At 42.7% G+C, this 22,133-nt stretch overlaps 1 protein-coding gene across 1 annotated transcript; it reads left to right on the top strand.

Moving 5' to 3' along the window:
- Positions 1 to 343: 343 nt before the first annotated feature.
- LOC146683449 (SNF-related serine/threonine-protein kinase-like) lies at positions 344 to 20,180 on the top strand. Its single transcript, XM_085445967.1, has 8 exons — positions 344 to 593; positions 4,218 to 4,583; positions 4,923 to 5,141; positions 6,159 to 6,405; positions 14,250 to 14,391; positions 15,552 to 15,764; positions 16,082 to 16,216; positions 17,484 to 20,180. The coding sequence occupies exons 2-8, from the start codon at positions 4,461 to 4,463 to the stop codon at positions 18,799 to 18,801; spliced, it is 2,397 nt and encodes a 798-aa protein (XP_085302093.1). The 5' UTR covers positions 344 to 593; positions 4,218 to 4,460; the 3' UTR covers positions 18,802 to 20,180.
- Positions 20,181 to 22,133: the final 1,953 nt, after the last annotated feature.

The raw sequence follows: 22,133 nt of genomic DNA, 5'->3' as shown, positions 1-22,133 counted from the left end.
TTTATACTGTAAGGTACAATAATAGTGAGAAACCCCTAAAATCAAACGACCCCCTTGCAGAAGGGACTTGGGAAGGGACAGTGTTTAACAGGAAGAAACCTCAGGCAGAACCAGACTCAGGGAAGATGAGACGGGATTTAAAAAACACATTAATCTCTGGGGAGAGTCAGAGAATGAACTAATGAAACTATTAAATGTATTTTAAATACATGTATCCGAGTGATTATTATTTTCCCGCAGTTTTTGAATATGTTTTTTAAATTCTGTATTATTTGTTTATCTATTTTCGCACATTTCCCACACTAGTTCCTTTACGCTTTTATTTTGAAAGCCACACGCCCTCGATCGGCCTGCCCTCTGTGTTTACTTCACGCAGCTGAAAGCTCGGGGAGGGAGAGAGATCCTGAGTTGACAGTGTGACACATTAACACGGGGACTCGCTGGAATGATCCGTGGCCGGTGTGCTGTCTTCGGTACCGGGATTTTCACTGAACTGCGGTCTCGTTAAAACCTTGCGGCTCACCGTCCGGAGCCCCGCGCGCTCCCGCAGGTGTAAATGTGCCAGAATGGACGCTGCTTCAGATTCCTCTGTGGTGAGTAGGACTGCTGTAGTTGCGTGCATGCATGCTGGTGGTGTTTTGAGGAGGGGGGGGGGGTCTTGTGTAGTAAAGGTGTGTTAAGTCAGCTGGGCCTCCTTTGGGTTTGAGCTGGGGGGCACTTTCCCCTCACTGCGCATCTTTCGGGTATCATTTTAGCATGCTGCCCGTGTCCGCTCGCCTCTCGTATGTGCGCCGTTTGCGCAGGCTGCTCTTCTCCGCACTGTCATGTTGTTGTGGATGCAGCCAGCAGGCATGTTGACAGTTGGCTGGTCCCATATGGGCAGTAGCACCTATGCGGGTGTAGGAAAAAAATAAAAATGTGAGAGATAAAAGGCAGGGTGGTCATCTAACAGCTTTAACACAGAAAACCGCTGAGATTGATGAATCCGGTGTGAGGGGCGCATGAAGTGTTTCCCGTGGTATAGGGAAGCTAGTTTACAGGGATGGAACTTTATTATACACCTTCAATAACATACAGAGGAGACATGGAAGTGCGGGTTACAGAGCTGAAGGAGGCTCATGGTGTTGTAGTGTACTTCTTATATGCATGGGGGATTGCTGGCACTCTAATGTTCCTGTTATTTCTGTATTAGTTTGTTATAAAACCACTGTCATTTACTGGCACAGCAGGAACATAAAAACGAAAATTAATACAGATAAAGTAGAGCATCAGGGTCAGGGATTTATCTGAGCCGCGTTGGAGGTTAAATTGCGTGTCTTTGACCCTGAAGCAGGAACTCTTTACTATCAAAGAGTTTGCATGTGAACAATGGTGCTTATATTTAGCCTATTGGTCTATACTTTATTCAAATGTACCAGGAAACTGATTTTACTATTAACCATAGATTTGATGACCCCACACCCTCTTCCAGTTTATCTCAAGTCTCACAGGCTGGGAGCCTGGAGCAGCAATTATAACAGGTCCTTGGCCTCATAATCTGCGTATGTGTACTTTTCTGCACGCAAGTACACACGCGCACGCAAACCTTGTAAATCAATACTCCACCATCACCTTGGACCGGTTACACAACCAATGTCTTTGCATGCATGACTGGTATACAGTTGTACAGTATGTTCACATGTCGCAGAGACTAGAGGGATGGCTGGCTTTGTTGTTAAAAAACAAACAAAATAAAAAAAAAAAGAGAGCAAACTTCACCAAAAGTGCATTTTTGTACCTTGTTGTTGTTTCCATCACCAGGCGTTAGACTGGTCTCAGTCTGCTGAGATAAACATGAGGTCTAGATTTAGATGGGCTAATGTCAACGCCCAGGTTTGCTTATCAGCACACAGCGACGCACATTGACCTCACCTAACTTGCCCTATCATCAGACGAGTGCATCAGTGTGTGCGCTCTTGAGAGGACTGTGTGTGTGTCTGTGTGTCTCCTTTCTTTTCTTCAGTGTCTTGAAGCATTAACACCTACATGTTGTCGTTGTCAAAGAGGCAAAGAGTTCAGCTCTGTTGATATTACTTTGCGTCTGTGTGTGTGAGTGAAAGAAAAATCAGAAAGATGAAGATGTCAGCCTCCTATTATAAGAAACATGACTCACTCTTTTCTCACAGGTACATTTCTCCCAAAAAGCCCAAAGAGCGTTTTAGGCTTTCATAGTCTGATTTAAGCAACCGCAGACTGCTACTAGGTTAGAGCGGCTTTTATTTAGCTTTTCTTACTGTATTTAGTTGATAGGTGTGTCCCCTGACAACACCTGTTTGGAAATGTGTTGTCTTTTACATTCAGGTGAGTTGGACACACCTAGGCGAGGATCAGTACACAGGAATGTTCTTGGCCTGCAAATTGTGTGTTTTGTGTCGTCGCCATGCTCCTGGTATGCAGGTTCTTGGAAGCGGAATGGCATGCCTCCCCTGCAGGCATTGTTTCGTAACCCAGGGCCGTGAAGCAACACACTGCATGACGAGAGAAGCTTGTGGCAATCGGAGCAGGGGCGTCTGACATAAGCGTATCAGAATTTGAGATGAACTAGTTTAGTTTGTCATCTTGGGCAGGCAAAAGGTGACAGATAGAAAATCAAAATGTAGCCTGTACAGTATCATTCCTGAGCTAATGTGAATCAGGAGAAATAATTGAGTGGCTTGCTAGAGTGATGGAAAATGATGTGGCAGATGCTTTAATCTTTAATGAAGTTTGTAAAATTGTAAAAAAAAAACTGTTAGTATAACAGATGGACACCGCTACCGTGAGGTAACCCATTAAAATTTAAAGTCTCTTCTTTGCTTGTTCTGTAATATAAAACTCAATTAACATATTGTTTGAAAAATAATGAAAGTCTCAAAATAAGCATTTTTGCTATAACCATGTTGGGTTTTTTAATTTAGGGATTGGAAGATCTGACTGGGAAACCCAGCCCAGAACATATGTGCAATCCTCCGTTGTGATCATGATTTCCAAAATGAACTTACTGTAGTCCAGTCTCTCATTGGAGTTGCTCGATAAAAACCAAAATGAGATCATTTTAATGATCATTTGGATTTGAATGAGACTCTAAACTAATCAGGAAAAGTGTTTCCACAAGTCAGGGCTCAGGGAGTTTTCCCCCATTGACTGCTGTAGGACCAGAAGTCTTTTTGCAACCACTGGGTTTCCCCCCTGGTGGTTATTAAATGCCACTTTAAGGCACTTCCTTGTTGGCTTTTTAGGCACAATTTCTTACAATATGTAAAAGGAAAAACAAAACAAAGAAATAACCTAATTATAAAAAATAATACAAGTTTTTTGAGCCCTTAAAATAACAGTGCATATGTCCTAGCCTTTTATCCTGCACAGCACTGAGACAGTAAATGCAACTCAGAGTAGGTGTAGTGTTTGTCTGTTGGCCAAAAACTACATGTATGAATGTAACATACAAATGTGAGTCAAAACATGATCAAAAGTCAATCTCCAAATATCCTCTCTGAATATAAACTTGTCACTATATTTCCTAATGTACTGTGTTGGATTCTCCATATTTTATTGCTATTTTCTGTTTTCATTTTTAAAAATTTCATAGCAAATAAAGACACTTTAAAAAAAAATTGATATTATAAATGTAGTTGATTTTGCTGTTTAGTTATACCTTAAAATATGTCAGTCTGTTAGTTTTTTTTCTGACTCTGGCAGACAGCAATCCCATAGTCTATAATAGAATATAGAGTTTTGGATAGGATGGGCTGTTGAACACTCATGGTCTCTGCTTGCTGTTCCCTGATGTTACTCTTAGTTCAGAGTTATAATTTATCCAACACTAGTTTATGAACAAATACCTACAAAGCTAATGATATTGGTTTTAGTTATGCTTTGTTTTGTTTTTTTTGCACAATGAGATGCTGAGCATGACAAACCACGACTCTTCAAGTTTTCTCCAAGCACTGTTAAAGATAACCTTACATAACAACTGGACTTTAGACTCTTGGCTCACTCTCTGCAATTCGAGCTATTATTATTATGATACTGTGCCTTGGTCCAGCTAATGCCAAAGTAATGAGCAGTAATGGTGAGCAAATATTAGTTCATCAGACAGGTTCATGATCCATTGTTTAGCAGAGTAAGTGACTATTATCATGAGTGGCTGTGTTTTGGTTTCTTGTATCTCTTACTGTTTTCCCCGTTCTCACCCTCAGATCATAGCGAAGTGGGACTGAACTGAGTGGAGCACTCAAAACCCGAAATATTTGCCACAACCAGTTGAGTATCTTGCTATCAAATCTACCACAAGGAGATCAACAGTTAGCCCAGAATTAGCTCAAACACCACCACCACCAACCTCACATACGTTCAGCCTAATCAGGAGAAGATGAAGGACTGACAGCCGAAGACCGGCAGGTGACAGAAGGCAGCTCCGACCTCCCCATCCGCCAACCGCCATGGCGGGGCTGAAGCGCCATCATGATGGGAAGATTGCAGGGCTGTACGACCTGGACAAGACGTTGGGTCGTGGACACTTTGCTGTGGTCAAACTGGCCCGCCATGTATTCACTGGAGAAAAGGTATACTCATCCAAGTCCGTATATGCAAGTTCAATCATTTGTTGGCAGTTACTAGATTTCTTCACTTTGAAAAAAAAGTTAAAAAATACTTTTAAAGACGTCACCCTTGTTCTTAGATACAGGCATACCAAAGAAGGGTGACTGGGAGCACTGATGAGACTAAATATTTCTGATAGTGTGATTCTGTTCTTGGTGGACATCAGAACATCTGTACTAGCTCTACTAAGCACCTCTAAGTGAAGATAATACAGTCTCACTGTTTCTGTGCAAGTGCTTCAACAGCTGCTGACGTTACCAGCGCTGCTATTGTTCTGATCAGTTCTAACTTCTGTCTTTCAGGTTGCGGTGAAGGTGATCGATAAGACGAAGCTGGACCCGGTTGCACGGGGTCACCTTTTTCAGGAGGTGCGATGCATGAAGATGGTGCAACACCCCAACGTGGTACGCCTCTACGAGGTCATCGATACAGCCACAAAGCTCTACCTCATCTTGGAGCTGGGCGACGGAGGAGACATGTATGACTGCATCATGAAACATGAAGGAGGCCTCAGCGAGGAGGTTAGTGGGGCTAATGAACATGCAGAGGTGTCCTTCATGCAGTCTACCAAACCTTGAGTTACTTCTTTGTTTCTGTACTTGATCTTGGGTACTTGAAGAAAGAACCTTAACACATTAATTTAGTTTATCTGGAGATGGGAAGGGAAGCATTTTTTAAAAGAACAGAATTTGGTTGCATTGGTTTGGTTTATTTCTAGCTAGTATAAAAATGTGAGGAAATATAGTGAAGAACAGTTCAATGGTAGCCAGAAGCATTATATATGCAGATACTTGGAAGTTAATAAATTCTAGACATAAGTAAGCAACAGTGATGCTGAAAGCAATAACACTGTAACTAAAGGAGGGCAAAAGGGGTCTTTATTCCATATTTAGCGGCGAGTTGAACAAAATTCCTTTGCAGATGCAAATTTTGTTTATCACAACATTGCATACAGGCAACATATGTTCAATGTGACATGTGAAAGAAAGATGATAATCACATTTGTAATAAATCTTTTATAAAAACATATAGTTGTTAATAATCACTGTATGTTTGACACTGGTTGTTCAAAGTTCCCTTCATATTTTCTTACGTGTTTAAGAAGAGATGGGGTCGTGCCTAAAGGAAATAAAAATTCTTCATACAAGCACCTCTAAAACTCACTAACTGCATAATAGTTATGTTGTCTGTTTTATCAGAAAACAAAAGTGGAAAAACAAAGTATTTGCCATGTTTCTGCGATCGTTGATTAGCTATTCCGGTCTTCTTGCTAAGCTAGCTAGCTACATGTACTTTCTGGCCACTTCAGAAAAACAGGAACAAGTTGCAAACACCACACTAACATTAGCATTCTGTTGGAGTTAAATATTCAAGTTCGAGTCAAATTTTCCCGCTCTAATTCTGCAGATCCTGACTCTTTATCTATTCCAAACTTTTCTCAAGCTAACTCTTGCTAACTTCTTTTTAGTTTGCTGTTTGTTTTCTGGGTTTTGGAGCATTTTTATTGTATTTTTTTACATTTGTCTCTCCTCTTTAAGGTGGCCAAGTGTTACTTTGCCCAAATCGTCCATGCCATCTCCTACTGCCACCGGCTACATGTGGTGCACAGGGACCTGAAGCCTGAAAACGTGGTGTTCTTCGAGAAGCAGGGTGTCGTCAAGCTCACTGACTTCGGGTTCAGCAACCGGTTTCAACCTGGGAAAAAACTAAACACCTCCTGCGGCTCACTGGCCTACTCAGCGCCTGAAATACTGCTGGGGGATGAATACGACGCTCCTGCTGTGGGTAAGTCTGAAGAAGTGACAGAGAGTAGCTGCTGGGGTACATCTGTGGTGATTTATTTTAGTTCCTACAGCTTTAGCTTTACTAAAACAGGACACCATCTGAGTTGTTAGTGCAGTGTTGTATCAAGCAGCAGCTCACATTCACATTCAATCACTGTCTCAGCTGTGATAGCTCTGACCAAGCTATATGGCCTGCAATGGTTTGTAAGGAACCTGTCGACCTGCTTGGCACACTGCCGGTATTATCAGGCAGCTGATAGAAGGAGAGGAGCTGTTCAAAGTTCAGAGCATGATAGCATACCTTGAAGCCTGGAAATGAGATGATCCACAGCCCTGCAGTCCTGCACCTGCAGTTTATTTCTGTCTGCAGTTTGCTTTCATTTGCCTCTCTGTGAATAACAAAATCTGATATCAGATCGGGCTGAAATTGGTTTCTCAGCACTCTCTTCTTCTGTAATTGGAGCGCGCACTCACCTCAGTGTCACCACCACCACCCCCCAACACCCCACCCCAACATCGTCTCTCCCATCAATGGTGCTTCCAGTTCTTGCTGCTGAGGTGCAGTTAAGATATTGAATTATATTGTAACGGAAAACAAATCAAACATAATTGTGCAGAGTGAGGGAAAAGAGGGCAAGAGAAAGAAAGGGAAGTAAGAGGGAAACTGACAGAGCGAGAAAAAGGCATCAGGAGTCCCTCTGTCTACAGATGCCTCTCTGTCAGGAGCAGGAGAAAAGCATTTTCTGTTTTTCTGACTGAGTGGATTTGCAGTGGCTATTTTCTTCTCTCTGCCTTCACTGCCTCTCACTCTCTTTTGTGCCAAGCGGCGTCCATATTTTGAAAGCAATAATAGTCTTATTTGACTGCGCGTGTGTGTTTTCGTATGGATGATGTGTGAGTTGCTGAATGTGTGGGGCCTGTCTGAGCACTTGTTAGTGGACATTTTGCGGCGTGTGTGCGTTTGTTCTCTGGACCGTGCATACTGCCTGTGCACTATTGCTCATTCAGCTGAGATGATGATGTTTTGATTGCAGGGATTATCCACCCAGCCGGGATGTAATATTGTGTGATTGTATCAGCAGTGCTGTCTGATGGGCGAACAGGCTAAATGGAGGCCAGCAGTCCTGACGTTCAGGTCTTTGAGGAAACCTGGGCTGGGATTACACTGCTGCCAGGCTACCTGCTGACAGTCTGTAGGGCAACTGAGCTTTTCCGGTGACTTGCCATGTGGCGGTCGCCCCAGTTTGTTGCAGAGATAAGAAGCTGTCCTCGCCTGGCTTTCTCACTTCGGGCCTGCTTGGCATTGGTTTTTGTTTTTTTTTCAGGAAGTGCTGAAAATATTTTGAGATTAAACATGAGTCAGTCCTGCAGATTGTGCAGAAGGAGCCAATTTGCAGGAGGCAAACACTCCAAGCTTCAAGCAAACCACACAAAAACTATAATTATTTATAAATGGTGTCACATTGCTTCAAATTTAACTTCTTCATCTCTTAGCTCTCACAGTTTTTCATTAGAGGTTAGTATGCTGTTTATTGTTGCTTGTCACTTAATGAAATATCAGAACATAGTGAAAATGCCCATCAAACCTTACTGCTGTATAAATGTAACTAACAATCACTCTGTATTTAAAATACTTGTTTTTGTCACTCAGTGTAGCGATTTCAGCCTTAAGTTGAAAAATGAATGGGTCATGGCAGACTAGAAGTGAAATTAAAAGGAAAATTGAGACCCAGATATGTGCGCGAAACTGTATTCTTCTATGAAAAACTTAAAATGATTTTGTTGGACAAATGAGTCCTCTCTGTAAATATTCTTCGGTGTGTGGGCTCCCTCCTTTTTGTCTTCAGTAAATGGAAAGTTAAATATACAGTGGGGCAAAAAAGTATTTAGTCAGCCACCGATTATGCAAGTTCCCCCACCTAAAATGATGACAGAGGTCAGTAGTTTGCACCAGAGGTACACTTCAACTGTGAGAGACAGAATGTGAAAAAAAAATCCATGAATTCACATGGTAGGATTTGTAAAGAATTTATTCGTAAATCAGGGTGGAAAATAAATATTTTGTCACCTCAAACAAGGAAAATCTCTGGCTCTCACAGACCTGTAACGTCTTCTGTAAGAAGCTTTTCTGTCCCCCACTCGTTACCTGTATGAATGGCACCTGTTTGAACTCATCATCTGTATAAAAGACACCTGTCCACAGCCTCAAACAGTCAGACTCCAAACTCTGCCATGGCCAAGACCAAAGAGCTTTCGAAGGACACCAGGAAAAGTATTGTAGACCTGCACCAGACTGGGAAGAGTGAATCTACAATAGGCAAGCAGCTTGGTGTGAAAAAATCAACTGTGGGAGCAATCATCAGAAAATGGAAGACATACAAGACCACTGATAATCTCCCTCGATCTGGGGCTCCACACAAGATCTCATCCCGTGGGGTCAAAATGATCATGAGAACGGTGAGCAAAGATCCCAGAACCACACGGGGGGACCTGGTGAATGACCTGCAGAGAGCTGGGACCAAAGTAACAAAGGTCACCATCAGTAACACACTACAACGGCAGGGAATCAAATCCCGCAGTGCCAGACGTGTTCCGCTGCTGAAGCCAGTGCATGTCCAGGCCCGTCTGAAGTTTGCCAGAGAGCACATGGATGATACAGCAGAGGATTGGGAGAATGTCATGTGGTCAGATGAAACCAAAGTAGAACTTTTTGGTATAAACTCAAATCGTCGTGTTTGGAGGAAGAAGAATACTGAGTTGCATCCCAAGAACACCATACCTACTGTGAAGCATGGGGGTGGAAACATCATGCTATGGGGCTGTTTTTCTGCCAAGGGGACAGGACGACTGATCCGTGTTAAGGACAGAATGAATGGGGCCATGTATCGTGAGATTTTGAGCCAAAACCTCCTTCCATCAGTGAGAACTTTGAAGATGAAACGAGGCTGGGTCTTCCAACATGACAATGATCCAAAACACACCGCCCGGGCAACAAAGGAGTGGCTCCGTAAGAAGCATTTGAAAGTCCTGGAGTGGCCTAGCCAGTCTCCAGACCTCAACCCCATAGAAAATCTGTGGCGGGAGTTGAAAGTCCGTGTTGCTCGGCGACAGCCCCAAAACATCACTGCTCTCGAGAAGATCTGCATGGAGGAATGGGCCAAAATACCAGCTACTGTGTGTGCAAACCTGGTAAAGACCTATAGTAAACGTTTGACGTTTGACCTCTGTTATTGCCAACAATAACAACAATAACTGTTATTGCCCTATTCTCTCTCGGGCCAACACGGAGATGCTGATGCATGCTTTCATTACCAGTCGCATTGATTACTGTAATGCCCTGCTCTCTGGTCTTCCTAAGAAGAATATTTCAACTTTACAACTCTTGCAAAACTCGGCAGCTCGTGTGCTGACGAAGACCAGAGGGCGGGCCCACATTACACCGGTTTTAGAATCGCTGCACTGGCTCCCCGTGTGTTTCAGGATCGATTTTAAAGTTCTTTTACTGGTTTTTAAATGTCTTAATGGTCTTGGGCCTTCTTATCTCTCAGATCTGCTTTTACCATACGAACCCTCGCGGACCCTGAGGTCCTCTGGTACTGGCCTTTTGATTGTCCCTAAAGTCAGGACACATACTCACGGAGAGGCAGCTTTTCAGTGGTATGGTCCTCGTCTGTGGAACAGCCTGCCGGAGGAGCTCAGGGCCGCAGAGAACGTACATGTTTTTAAGAACAGGCTCAAGACCCACCTTTTTAATTTAGCTTTTACTTAGCGTTTATTTATTTTATGCTTATTTATTCTATCCTGTTATTCTATTATTAATTTAGGATTTACCTAATATTTGTTTGATTTTATTCTTATTCATTTTTTAATCTTCTTATTCTATTTATATTTATATTGTATCCTGTTCTTATTTATTTTATCATTTTACCCTATATATATTGTATTGCGTCATATCTCCAGTGTTTCCTCGGAGGGCGCTCTCTGCACCGGGGCTGTTATTGACCGTGGCTGCTGGGTCTCTCGGGTCCTCTCAGCCTGGCTGGGGGGCTCCTTTGCCTCCCTCCTGCTGTGTGCCCAGCCTGGAGGCTGCGGTCTGTGACCGGCTCCTGGTGCAGACGGCTCCCTGTTATAGTGTTTCCTCACTTGGCTCATGCGAGCCCAGCCCAATTTTTACTCTTTAAGTGTGCGCGTGTGTGTATGTGTGTGTGGGTGGGGGGATATATGTGTATTGAGAGTGTGGGGAGTGAGTTGGAGGGTGGGGTGGGCTGCTTTTAACTATGTAAAGCACTTTGTGCTACATTTTCTCTGTATGAAAAGTGCTTTATAAATAAAGATTGATTGATTGATTGAACAAAGGTTATGTTACAAAGTATTGAGTTGTATTTTTGTTATTGACCAAATACTTATTTTCCACCCTGATTTACAAATAAATTCTTTACAAATCCTACCATGTGGATTCATGGATTTTTTTTTCACATTCTGTCTCTCACAGTTGAAGTGTACCTCTGGTGCAAATTACTGACCTCTGTCATCATTTTAGGTGGGGGAACTTGCACAATCGGTGGCTGACTAAATACTTTTTTGCCCCACTGTAGATTTCCTCTTCCTCTTCATGAAGCACAACCTACACCTAAAAAAGAAATAACTTACCTAATAGTGATTATTCTGGGTACATGCATACTTCAAAGCATATCTATGCTTAATGACCATACATAAATGGAAATGTTTATTGATTGATTGATTGATTGATTTAGAAGAAGATGTTGTATAAAGATGAGTAGGACAGGATGCTTGAGTTGGCCCACTCAGTGTTCAGGGTTAACCCGGTGAAGACAGGACTGGTTATCCTGTTGGTTATCATTGTTAAAACGGTGTTCAGGGCAGCAGAAAGGATGTTTACACTGCCAGCTGTCACCAATAAAGAGTCGGCGTTGTTAGCGAGAGAGATGCTGATGTGCGCTGACGCGAACAGTGTTATCCAGAGATGTGTGAGCCATCTGGTTTATAAATAAAGTTATCGAGGAAGGAAGTTTGGCCGACCGCTGACGCAAGTAATGAGGGAGCAGGGTCGCGGTTGCTAGGATACGTTGGTTGGGGGTAAGGTGGCAGTGGGGGCTGCAGCAGCATTTGCTCCCTCCATCAGCAGTATGGAGCACTCTTTCACTGCCTCAAAGCAATAAATCCTCACCACCCACAGTAAACTGCCACATTTACTCCACCAGATTGAACTCTCCTGCGTATCCTGGCAAACTGGAGTGATATGAAGACGTATCACCAGGGGTCCCGAGCACTGTAAACCCACTTCCAATCTGTTTACCTCCTTTTTTTGGGTCTTCTCAAACTTCCGAGTTAGAAGAGCACAGGTTTTGTTCAGATAGTAATTGTAGCATGCTGTACCATGTGCTGTTCCTTTGAGAAAACCATGGACTGTATATAAAAGGTGGACATAGCTACAGCGACATCACCCATTGCTTTTGCACTCCCATTTTAATTTTTTTTAATTATTATCTTTTTACGGTTTGCTTTTTTGTCTTTTTTTTTTAGCTAGAAATTGGCATATTTGGGCGCGAGGATTGAGTGCTAGCAAGCTCGTTTAGGACCTAGCTACCTGCTATATAGTCACACAGGAACTCACAAAATGACTGCACTGCAAAAGCTGGTTTTATTACATTTATCATCACCACTCTTGTCTAAGTTCTCAGTCATGCAGGTCATGATAGTCTAAGGAACTTGGGAAGAAAACGACTGGACTTCTTTAAGTTTTGTCCAAGAAGCTTCTTCAGTTCTAAAACCAAATGGTGGAGAGTCCCAGGTATTAAAACCCTAGTGGGGGCTGTCCCTTAGGTGGTGGTTGTCCCGCTATTAGTCATGTGTGCCATCACATTAACCAAGGTGTGAAAAAAGCTGTGGGTCTTTACCACAGATCAGCTAGATCAGCTAATGCAAGATGTGAGTGGGGGTTGAGGCACCTGAGAAGGAATTTTAAGACTCCATTGTAGGTGGGAGACAGTTGGTGTTGTAAGCCATGCCCACTGATAAATGATGGTTGTTCACAGTGGTCATAAATAGCCTCCTTTACTCCTCTTTCAAACCATTTGTCTTCTCGGTCAAAAATGGAAACATTGCATAGCATCTTCGACCTCTGCTAGGATTTAAATACCTGAGACTCTCCACCTTTTGGTTTTAGAACCGAAGAGGTCTCTTGGCTGAGCAGTGAAATGTCTTCAAAACTTAAAGAAGCCTAGCTGCTTTCTTTCCAAGTTCCTTAGGTCACCACTCTTCTAAACACTGATGTAATGCCTAAACACTAATAGTGAAAATTAGCACCTAGCTAGCTAACAAACACAATGAACTAGCTAATGAACAAAGAGTATCTCATAGCTGACAAGGGCCCAAATTTATCTCAGGAAAGTCTAAAAAGTAACCTAAAAGGAGCGAACAGCTTGCAGCTTGTTCCACAGTTGCTAGTGACATAAAATAATTTATTTCAGTTTGAAAACCAGATGCTAACTAGCATCTCTTTAGCTTTCATAATGTGACTTATTTCAAAGTAAAATGGAACATGTTTGTGGGGTTTAATGTAGATGTGGGCAGATCGATCCAAATATCCACAGTATCAATACTGTCGATATTGTACTGATATCATATTGATATCCTATCCTCCAAGTTCAGTATTTGGTTTACCAAATAAATTTGTTTTTTCTGGAAATGAGAAGATGCCTTTTTGTGTTGACTGTCACATCTATTTTACTTACAACCTATTGATTGCACATTTAAACAACACATGTCGACCCGAAGTGCTTTAAAGACAGCACATTTACATTTCAGGTCCAAAAAAACACAGTTTCAAAATGCATGAAAAGCAGAAATGTGTATTTTGTTGTTTAAACGAATTATTGTAAAAAGTAAAAACCTCAGTAAAATTGCAAATTGATGATGATTCATCTAATCATGACACAATGGTCTCACCTACATAAGCTGACTTTATAAGTTAAAAATATCAGTATCAGTTTTGGTGTTGGCAATACTGGCCCTGTATTTTGTGGGTATCGGATTAATGTCAAAATTTGAAGTGTCGCACACAACTAGTTTAATGGTCAAATGCATTTTATAGATGTGTGATTAAATCATTTTATGGTTAAGAAATGATACAGGTGCTAAATTAAACCTGGATTTTGTGTTTTTTACTTAAGTCAATCTTAAGAGCAGACAAAGCTTACTATGAAATTTGCTGAAAATGGGTCAAAACCGTGACTAAGACCGAGTCTGCTTGCTTTTATGTCACAGCCTCTGCTCGCAGTCTGTATATGACAGCAGAATGTGTGTCAGTGGACCATCCTGCTGACCCGAGCAGCAGTGGAAGCCCTGAGCAATAAAGTTGCTCTTTTGAATCAGACCAAGAGAAGCGTTCCATAAAATTAGCATTTGTATGAAGCTTTGAGGGATGAACACGTTAACCCACTTTCCCTGGACGGCGCGTTTGTGTGGAAGCGCGTGCACCAGTGTAAGTGTGAGCATGACGCTGGCGGCAGGCAGCAGCACTGAGCTTCATCCTCGGTTAGACAGATGTGTCCTAAGCTGGCACACATTCATGGAAATGGCTCTGATCGAATATGATTCATGCTTCATTTGAACTTGGGGAAGAGACAGCTCTTGTTTTTTGTTTTTTGTTTGGGGGGGGGGTTCTTCTTTATCTAGGTCGCTAAGCAGACAGAACATGCGGGCTTCACTTAGTTGATCAGTCATCTTTATTTTCTGGCCTTCTTACAAAAACAACAGCTTTTTTCTGACCGTAATGACTTGTTCATTATAAACTGACCACATTCTCTCTCTGTGTCTCTGCAGATATCTGGAGTCTGGGCGTGATCCTCTTCATGCTGGTCTGTGGTCAGCCCCCCTTTCAGGAGGCTAATGACAGCGAAACGCTCACTATGATCATGGACTGCAAATACACGGTGCCGTCGCACATCTCCCATGCATGCAGAGAGTAAGTAACAAGCGCTCGCACATAGCTGCAAAGATGGACAGAGTACTCTGCAGGTGCTGCATATTTCATGTTTGTAGATGTGTGAAGAAAAGAGAGCAAAGAGAGAGGTGCGGTCTCCCTTCGTTGTCCTGCTTTCACTCAGTGCTGCAGTCAGCTGCTCCACCAGAGATGCAGTGCTGCGTTAAGTGTATCTAATGCACCCTTTAAAATTGGACTTCTATTTTTAACATTGTGAGGGTTTAACGATGAGTCAAAGCAGAGCTGGGCGAAATAGTTGCAGAATACATTTTGAACGGCTGAAGCTTTGCAGACACATACTGTTAGTGAACATGGCTTCATTGGGTCAGGTTGACTTTCACAAAGCACCCCAAATATTGGCACGTAGCCCAGTTTTTGTGATGTTTATTTGAACCCTCATCCAAATCTATTGCCAACGTGGGCCTGATAAAACAGCACTTCTACCTATTTGTTTGGGGGATTTAGCCAGTGGATTTAGTATATCTTGCTAAGCCAGAGTGCAAAAAATAAATAGCTTGTATGCAGACCCAAACAGGGTTCTTTCAGTACTGCTACTGTTTGGAGGAGAAACACGTGCAGTCAGATATCATAAGCGCTAACTTCTAATCAGTCTAGATTAGGTGCATTGATAATTTGCAAGAGAAAACGCATCGCTTCATAATCCTGGCTCGTTTGTTAGCTGTGCGGCTAGCAGCTGAATAGGCAACACCCTGTTCCACTCGTGTGTAGGTGTACAGCATGCACAGTTTGTTGGAAGCTCTGCATGCTGTACACCTACTTGTATTACAGGCCTGGAGGCTTGAACTCGTGCCAGGAGGTTAGCTGTTAGGTTAGCTGATAAAGATTAATAGCCTACTGTTGCTATGAGCTATTTTACACATATAAAAACAATAAGTACTTAGAAAAAGAATAAAGAACCAGACAAATGAGATACCTTAGTTCTGTCCCATCTGTAAGTCTGTTCGGTAACATGGCCAGGTTTGGACAAAACCCTGCAACTGTAATAAATTAAAATTTTCTATTACCATCCATTCTTATTTCATTCGTAACACCAGTTTCTGCCTTTTAAACATTTCTACATCAACGACCAGCTGTTTCTCTGGTGTGTCAGGAGTACTTACCTCCACTGTGATTCCCTCCAGTCTTATAGGCCACATGCTGCAGAGAGACCCCAAGAAGAGAGCGACCCTAGAGCAGATTGAGAGCCATCAGTGGCTTCAAGGTGTCGACCCCTCCCCAGCCACAAAGCTGTCTACTCCTCTGGTGTCCCATCGCAGCTTGTCGGAGGAGGAGCATGGCTCCATCATCCAACGCATGGTGCTCGGGGGCATCGCAGACAGAGACGCCATAACTGAGTATGTGTCCCTCTCTCGTACAATCACACATAAGTAAAAATCAATGCAAAGCTGTTCTATCTTGTGTAATCTCTGAAAATTCGTCATGGTTCACTCGTCCCACTGAAGTGTAATTGAGTGTCTTCAGCAGTTTAATTGGCATTAACAAGCAGCTGGCAGTCAATCCTGAGCTGTCAAATTAAATCTCCACTCCCGTCACTTCCCTTTTCCACTCACGGGTGGGGTGAGGCATTGATCTGTGTTCCATATATGTGTGTGCGCGTGCATACTTTTGTGCATTTTGGACCTCAATTTGATTTCTGTCTCCTCCGTCACAGGGCTCTGGAGTCTAACCAGTACAATCACATCACAGCTACCTACTTCCTGCTGGCCGAGAGGATGCTGAGGGAGAGACAAGAGAAGGAGCAACACAGCCAGACACGATCACCCAGCCCCAGCAAGGCCCAATTCAGGTACACACACACCCCAGCGCACATACACAAACATTTCCTGAGACAGACAGAATGCTGCCTCTGCAGTGCTGCGTACTGTCAGTTTACGCAAAACAAGTCTGACAGAGGATGGACAGACGGAGCCCTTTTTTTTTCAGCAGGGATTGAAGGACACACTGAGAATAGAAGAGAGGCTGCAGATCAGCAACACTGTGAGGGATGTGCTACCAGAAATATCCTGCAACAGAACAAAAGCAGCGTCTTTTTATTTTCTCTTCTGAGAGACTGAATCTAACATTGAAGATTTAACTATGAAGTTACACTAAACCTCTAAAATAAAGATAATTTTATATAATTCTATGAAAATATTAAGTAAATGAGATTAGAAGAAAAAAGTAATATAGATTAAAGAATAATCTCACTGCTTGTTTTGTGGATTCGACATATTTAGCTCTATTGTCTTGCATCACAATTTTAAGGCCAGTCAGAGTTGGAGAGGAGCATCATATTTCCCAAAGTGCCTTCAACCATCTCTCATAAATTCCTAGCAATATAGCACTGAACTTAAATTCAACCACTCCAACAGAATTAAATATTAACAGCATGGCCATTTACCACTCTTATTCTAATGTAGGATAAATGGAGAAAATAATGTGGCTGTTACCATTAGAGAAGTAAATAATTCAGCATTTTGAGAAATTTTCTTTGAGTCTCAGAACAAATCAGTGAAGCATAGCTAGCGGCTTGTTAGCTTAGCTTGGTGTAAACTGTTAAAATACGTAAAATAGTGAGTAACACGAGGTGGAAGAGAGTCATTAACAAACACCTGAAGATCAACATTTTATACATGGTATCACTTTTTTACATTTATATGGTTTTAATGCATGCACAGGTTTTAATTAATGCACAGAGCCTGGAGCCAGTTAGCAGATAGCTTTGGTTTGAGATTATAAATATAGAAAATTGCTAACTTTTGATAAATTGGTAGCTTACGGTATATTTGTGTACTTCATATATCTTATATATGCTATAAGGGGGTTTATTAGGAATCTTCAGTGTTTTATTTAGCTTTATATTTTTAGTTATGTTATACAGAACCAGGCTAGCTGCTATAAGTTTTTATGCTAACCTTTCTAGCTGATTACAGCTAGGTATTTACTCTATTTATTTATCAGTTTTTTTGTCTCTTGAAAAAAAAAAGTAAATGTCATTTTTTTGCCACCATTGAAATAACTTAAGAATCGTATGTAATTTATTAATTCTCAACATTGTATTTGTTCCTTTGCAGGCAGTCTTGGCCCACCAGAGTGGATGTTCACCAGGATGTCAGCGATGGTTTAGGGGGTCCAGCTATCTCCCACCCTGGAGGGCCGCAGTCCCCTGCCCGTAGTGCTGAGAGCCTCCACAAAGGCCCCAGGCCTAAAACAGCTCTTCTAGATGTCAGCCAGCGGCAGGAAAATCACACTCTAGCATCCAGCCAGCAGCAGCAGGCGCCACAACAAAACCAGGAGAGAGGGCTCAGACCTCTGGCAAAGCCCCACTCCAACCCCCTTAGGTTGGGCTCTCTTTCTTCAGTGGGTCCTGGAAAACCTCGGAGTCCCAGCCTTTTCAGCGTGGAAGAGGATGAGGAAGAAGATGGGGCAGAAGACAAATGTTTGCCCCCCTGTACACTGCCTTCTCAAGTGGTGCTTCGTTGCAAAGCTTCCTCCTCATCGTCGTCTTTGTCCGGTAATCGGCTGACATCTCGTATGAGTGCTCCAATTCTCAACCAGATCCACGAGGAGGATAAGGAGGACGAGGAGGAAGAGGAAGAGAGCAGGGAGTTGCAGGGACTTGGCCCGCCCAAACCCAGCCTCAGCCTCAATCTGAACTCTAGGATACCTTCACCTTCAACACTCATGTCCTCACCTAAAACTGTTGGTGCACTGGCACCAGTTGCCACGTTCACTCCTAGCTCAGAGACTAGCGATGATGATACAGAAAGTCACTATAAACCTGACACAGCAAGTCTAGATGAACATGGGGTTGAGAGAGGAGGGAGGAAAGAGGATGGAGAGAAAACGGGGGCAGGACAGGACAGTCCTTCCAACTGTGCCAGTCCTGGATCAGGGTCAGGCCAAGGTAAAGGCACAGCCAAGGCTGCCAGCGGTCTGGTGGAAAGCCTAAAGCTGATGAGCCTGTGCCTAAGCTCTCAGTTCCACAACTTAACGGGGGGAGGAGGGGGAGGTGGCGGAGGTGTTGCTGCTGGCAGTGCCGGCAGTGCTGGTGGAGATGCCCAGGACCGTCCCATGTGGAGAATGTGCATGGGCGGATCCACTGGTAGTTTAGATAAGGTCTCGCTCCTGGGTGGCCCCTCGCCCAGGGGCAACCTGTACCACCAGCCCCCGCTGGGAGACGCACTGGCAGATCCACTGCTGGAGGGACCCTGCTCAGGCCGATTGAGGCTGGGAGAGCTGGACCTGGCCCGGGAAAACCACAGAAACATGAAGAACCGTGTGCTGCAGATGCCTCTGAGCGACAAGACTCTGTCCGTCAACATTCACCGGAGCCCCAAGGAGGGTCTGCTCTGCACGCCAACCCCACACAGCTGCTGCCAGGTCATCTAGAGCACACCTCCCATGTTCCTCCGCTCATATTCCTGCGACCATTATTATTCTGCTTTCATTTCAGTGATGTCACCACATGAATGCGCATTGTTTTTGCATTTCTATTTCTTCCCTTTTGTTTTGACACGCATTGGTGAATAACTGGGAGGTCCAAATGCCAAAAATTGCACATTTAGAGACAATAAGTCTCCACGGAGGACACTGGGTGCAATGCCAAGTATGTGAAGCACTTTCAGCAGATTCAACAAAACACGGAAGGGGGGGAGGTCCTAACCGGCAGGTGTGTTTAAATGATGATACCGAAGGTGCTCACACTTTCACACTCTTAAATACCGTATGCGCACAACATTCACACCGTCAGCACTCTGGTAAGCCGAAGGGAAAGCTGTAGATTTTTTTTAAAGTATCATGTTACATATCATCTTTTTGTTGTGTTTTGATGCTGTTTTTTAATATAATTTTTAAATTATATTTTGGACATTTTATCTTTTTTTTATTTTAATGCTTTGACTGAAAGAGTTAAGTGTTTTCACTGAAACAAGGACCAATACAGGGTGAAAATGATGACGGTGGCACACAATATTTTGTAGTCTTATCACTGTTTTATTTTTCTATCTCGAACATGCTCTATAGAAAAGGAAATGCACACTCGCTCGTCAAGTCTCTGCAGGTGAACGGCAGAGTTTGTACATATGTGAATATACCTAGCAGTACTCTGTACCTGTAGTATTAACGGTAATGTTGTATTGCGGTAGAAACCTGAATACTAGATCCTAACGCACCATTGTTCGTCATTCCTACTGGATATCCAAGGTTTTGGTTGAACCCAGAGCTCTAAAGCTGTTTAAAGAGATCAGAAATCTCCACCGCCACATAATCAAATTATTAAATGTGCAATGGCAGCTTTTTAAAGTGAAGTGGCCCTGTTTCTATGTCCAGTGGAAGGAAGAAAAATTTAAAACTGGGGCAAACCCAAACCATGTTCATCCCGTAGCTGTCCAGGATCACAGTAGCCACTGTTGTAGCGTATTCCAAGACAACAACAACAACAATCGAGGGGTTTAAATGGAAAACAACAACACCGCCCCTTAAAGTGTCAGCCTGTGTAACTGGATGTGTGACCCACCCCTAGCGGAATATATAACTTGACAGTGCATGTGTTTTTGCTGTAGCAACCTTACTCTTAACCCACTGAGGTCAAGCCACCTATTGTATCTACCTAAGTAACAGATTCAAATGGTCACTTTACTGTAACCTCACAGCAATACCAGCGACTGCAAAATGTACAACAATAATATATGTGCCATAAGATCTGTCTTGAGCATATTGTACTGTATGTATATGATAGAGATCTATTAAAATAAAATGATGTGAATGGAGTCTCATGTCTGTTTCTCGACTGTTGTAAATGTTTTCTCTTTTGCCATCAGTGTATCAGAGGTTTAAAGCACAGGTTCTATATATAATAGCCATGGTGATGTCACCCGTTGGTTAATGAGGTCTAAAAGATATTGTCTTTATTGCCTAATGGCAGTTACTATAAACCTGATTCAGCAAGTGTGGTTGAATGTAGTTTCTGAAGTAAAGTTTTTAAAATGAGTTGTCTATGCACAGCCAAACAAGCCATGATTTTCAGTCTTTTTCTAATTTTATTGTCATCGACTTTAACATTTAACATGCTAACTGAAGCCTGCAGACTCTGAGCATTGCACTGTGTGATCTTGGGCTGAATTTGCTGGGACATCCACTCGTGGGAAGACTGTGACATTGTGTTAACACACCTGAATGCTCCAGACATGCAAACTGCTAAAACCTCTTTTATGATTATGCTCACACTTGCCGATGATCTGTTAGTCAAGTAAATTTGATTAGCAGCACCTGGCTAGTAAGGACGGACTTAGTTTTTCAGCAGACTGCATAAAGTCCTGTGAAACATTGTTTCTTTTCATATAATATATGTGAGGATCCACTTGGGTCCATGTGGCAGACATTTTCTCCTCACAGTGAACACAGGGCTCTCTGCGGAGATTTCTTGTGCCCTCCAAATGACTGCAGACTCTTTCAGGCTGACTATCCGGCTTTAATTTTAAATATTAAAAGAATACTACTCATCCATTGTATATATAGCCTCCTGCATTTTCTCAAGCATAATCCCTATCAAATGTACTCCCAGTGGGCCAGTAAAAATAAACACTTGTGTGAAGCAGGACTTGAAACAAAAATTTGACAAAGTCTTGAGCAAAGTGTGTATACATGCAATAAATCATGCGAACAATAGGGAAATTTTCCACTTGGCCTCTGTACAAGCATCAGCCTCCAATGCTGAACAATGAAGCCAACAAGGTTGTGGCAAAACTGCAGTTCTTCTAATGACCACTTGAGTCTCACTCCAAAAGGGAGACAACCTGTGTTAAAAATGACCAAATAAAGCTTGAAAGCTTGTGTTTACTGCCTGGTATAAAGGCTTGGCTACTGATGAGCCATAAAGTTACATGGATTAAATATGACATTTTATTTATTTGTTTTATTTCAGTCACTCACTTGGATCTCTCTGCCATGGGGCATTTTAAACGAAATTATCTGACAAATTACATGGCTAGCTTTGTGGTATAGGTGGTATAGCCCGTCCAGGAAGTCTGGGTTTCAGTCAGTCAAATTATTGCATATTTTTTATGAATATTTTGTTTTTTAGGAAAGCTCACTAGCCCTAGGTGATAACTTATTTCGGCCACCCTTTGTCCAAATATGGTCATTTCTGGGTCCCAGAAATAAACATGCCCCCAGCCAGAATGATAAGACTGATGCTTCAAAAATGCAGACTGAAAAAGCCAATGACTGATCTCCATCTTTTAGATACAGTTCATGCTTCTGTACAGCGTTGCTTCTTTTTTTTATTATAAGAATTGGCGACCTCTGCTGGTCATCAGAAGAATGAATATTTTAGACACTTCTTGATGCATTCTCAATCATCCAGGAAAGTAAATCTCCAAAAGTTGATTCTGTTCATCTGGACGTAGCGTTTTGTGGGAGAAACGTTTCATCACTCATCCAAGTGACTTCTTCAGTCTCAGCTGACTGCAGGTTTCCCCAATCTTATAAACAGTACATTTGCATAATGACTGAAACCAGCCCACTGAAGGAACAATGGGCTGGGAGCAGAGGCGGTCCTAGCCTGTTTGCCGCCCTGGGCGAACACTCCCTATGTGAAGTAGGTGGAATGAAGACACAGTTCCAAAAGCAAACACACTTGGTCGATGCTGAGAGTGGTCCTGTTGCTGAGGTTGGTGTCATCCTGTAATCTCTTATGGACTACCTCCAACGCTTCCGTGACT

The sequence above is a fragment of the Copadichromis virginalis genome, linkage group LG22 (assembly GCF_057382275.1).
Source record: "Copadichromis virginalis isolate Kocher_CV1m ecotype Utaka linkage group LG22, C_Virginalis_male_GT1.1, whole genome shotgun sequence".
Lineage (NCBI taxonomy): Eukaryota > Metazoa > Chordata > Actinopteri > Cichliformes > Cichlidae > Copadichromis > Copadichromis virginalis.
Note: the sequence above shows the minus strand (reverse complement) of the source record. Positions and strands in the feature narration are given on the sequence as shown.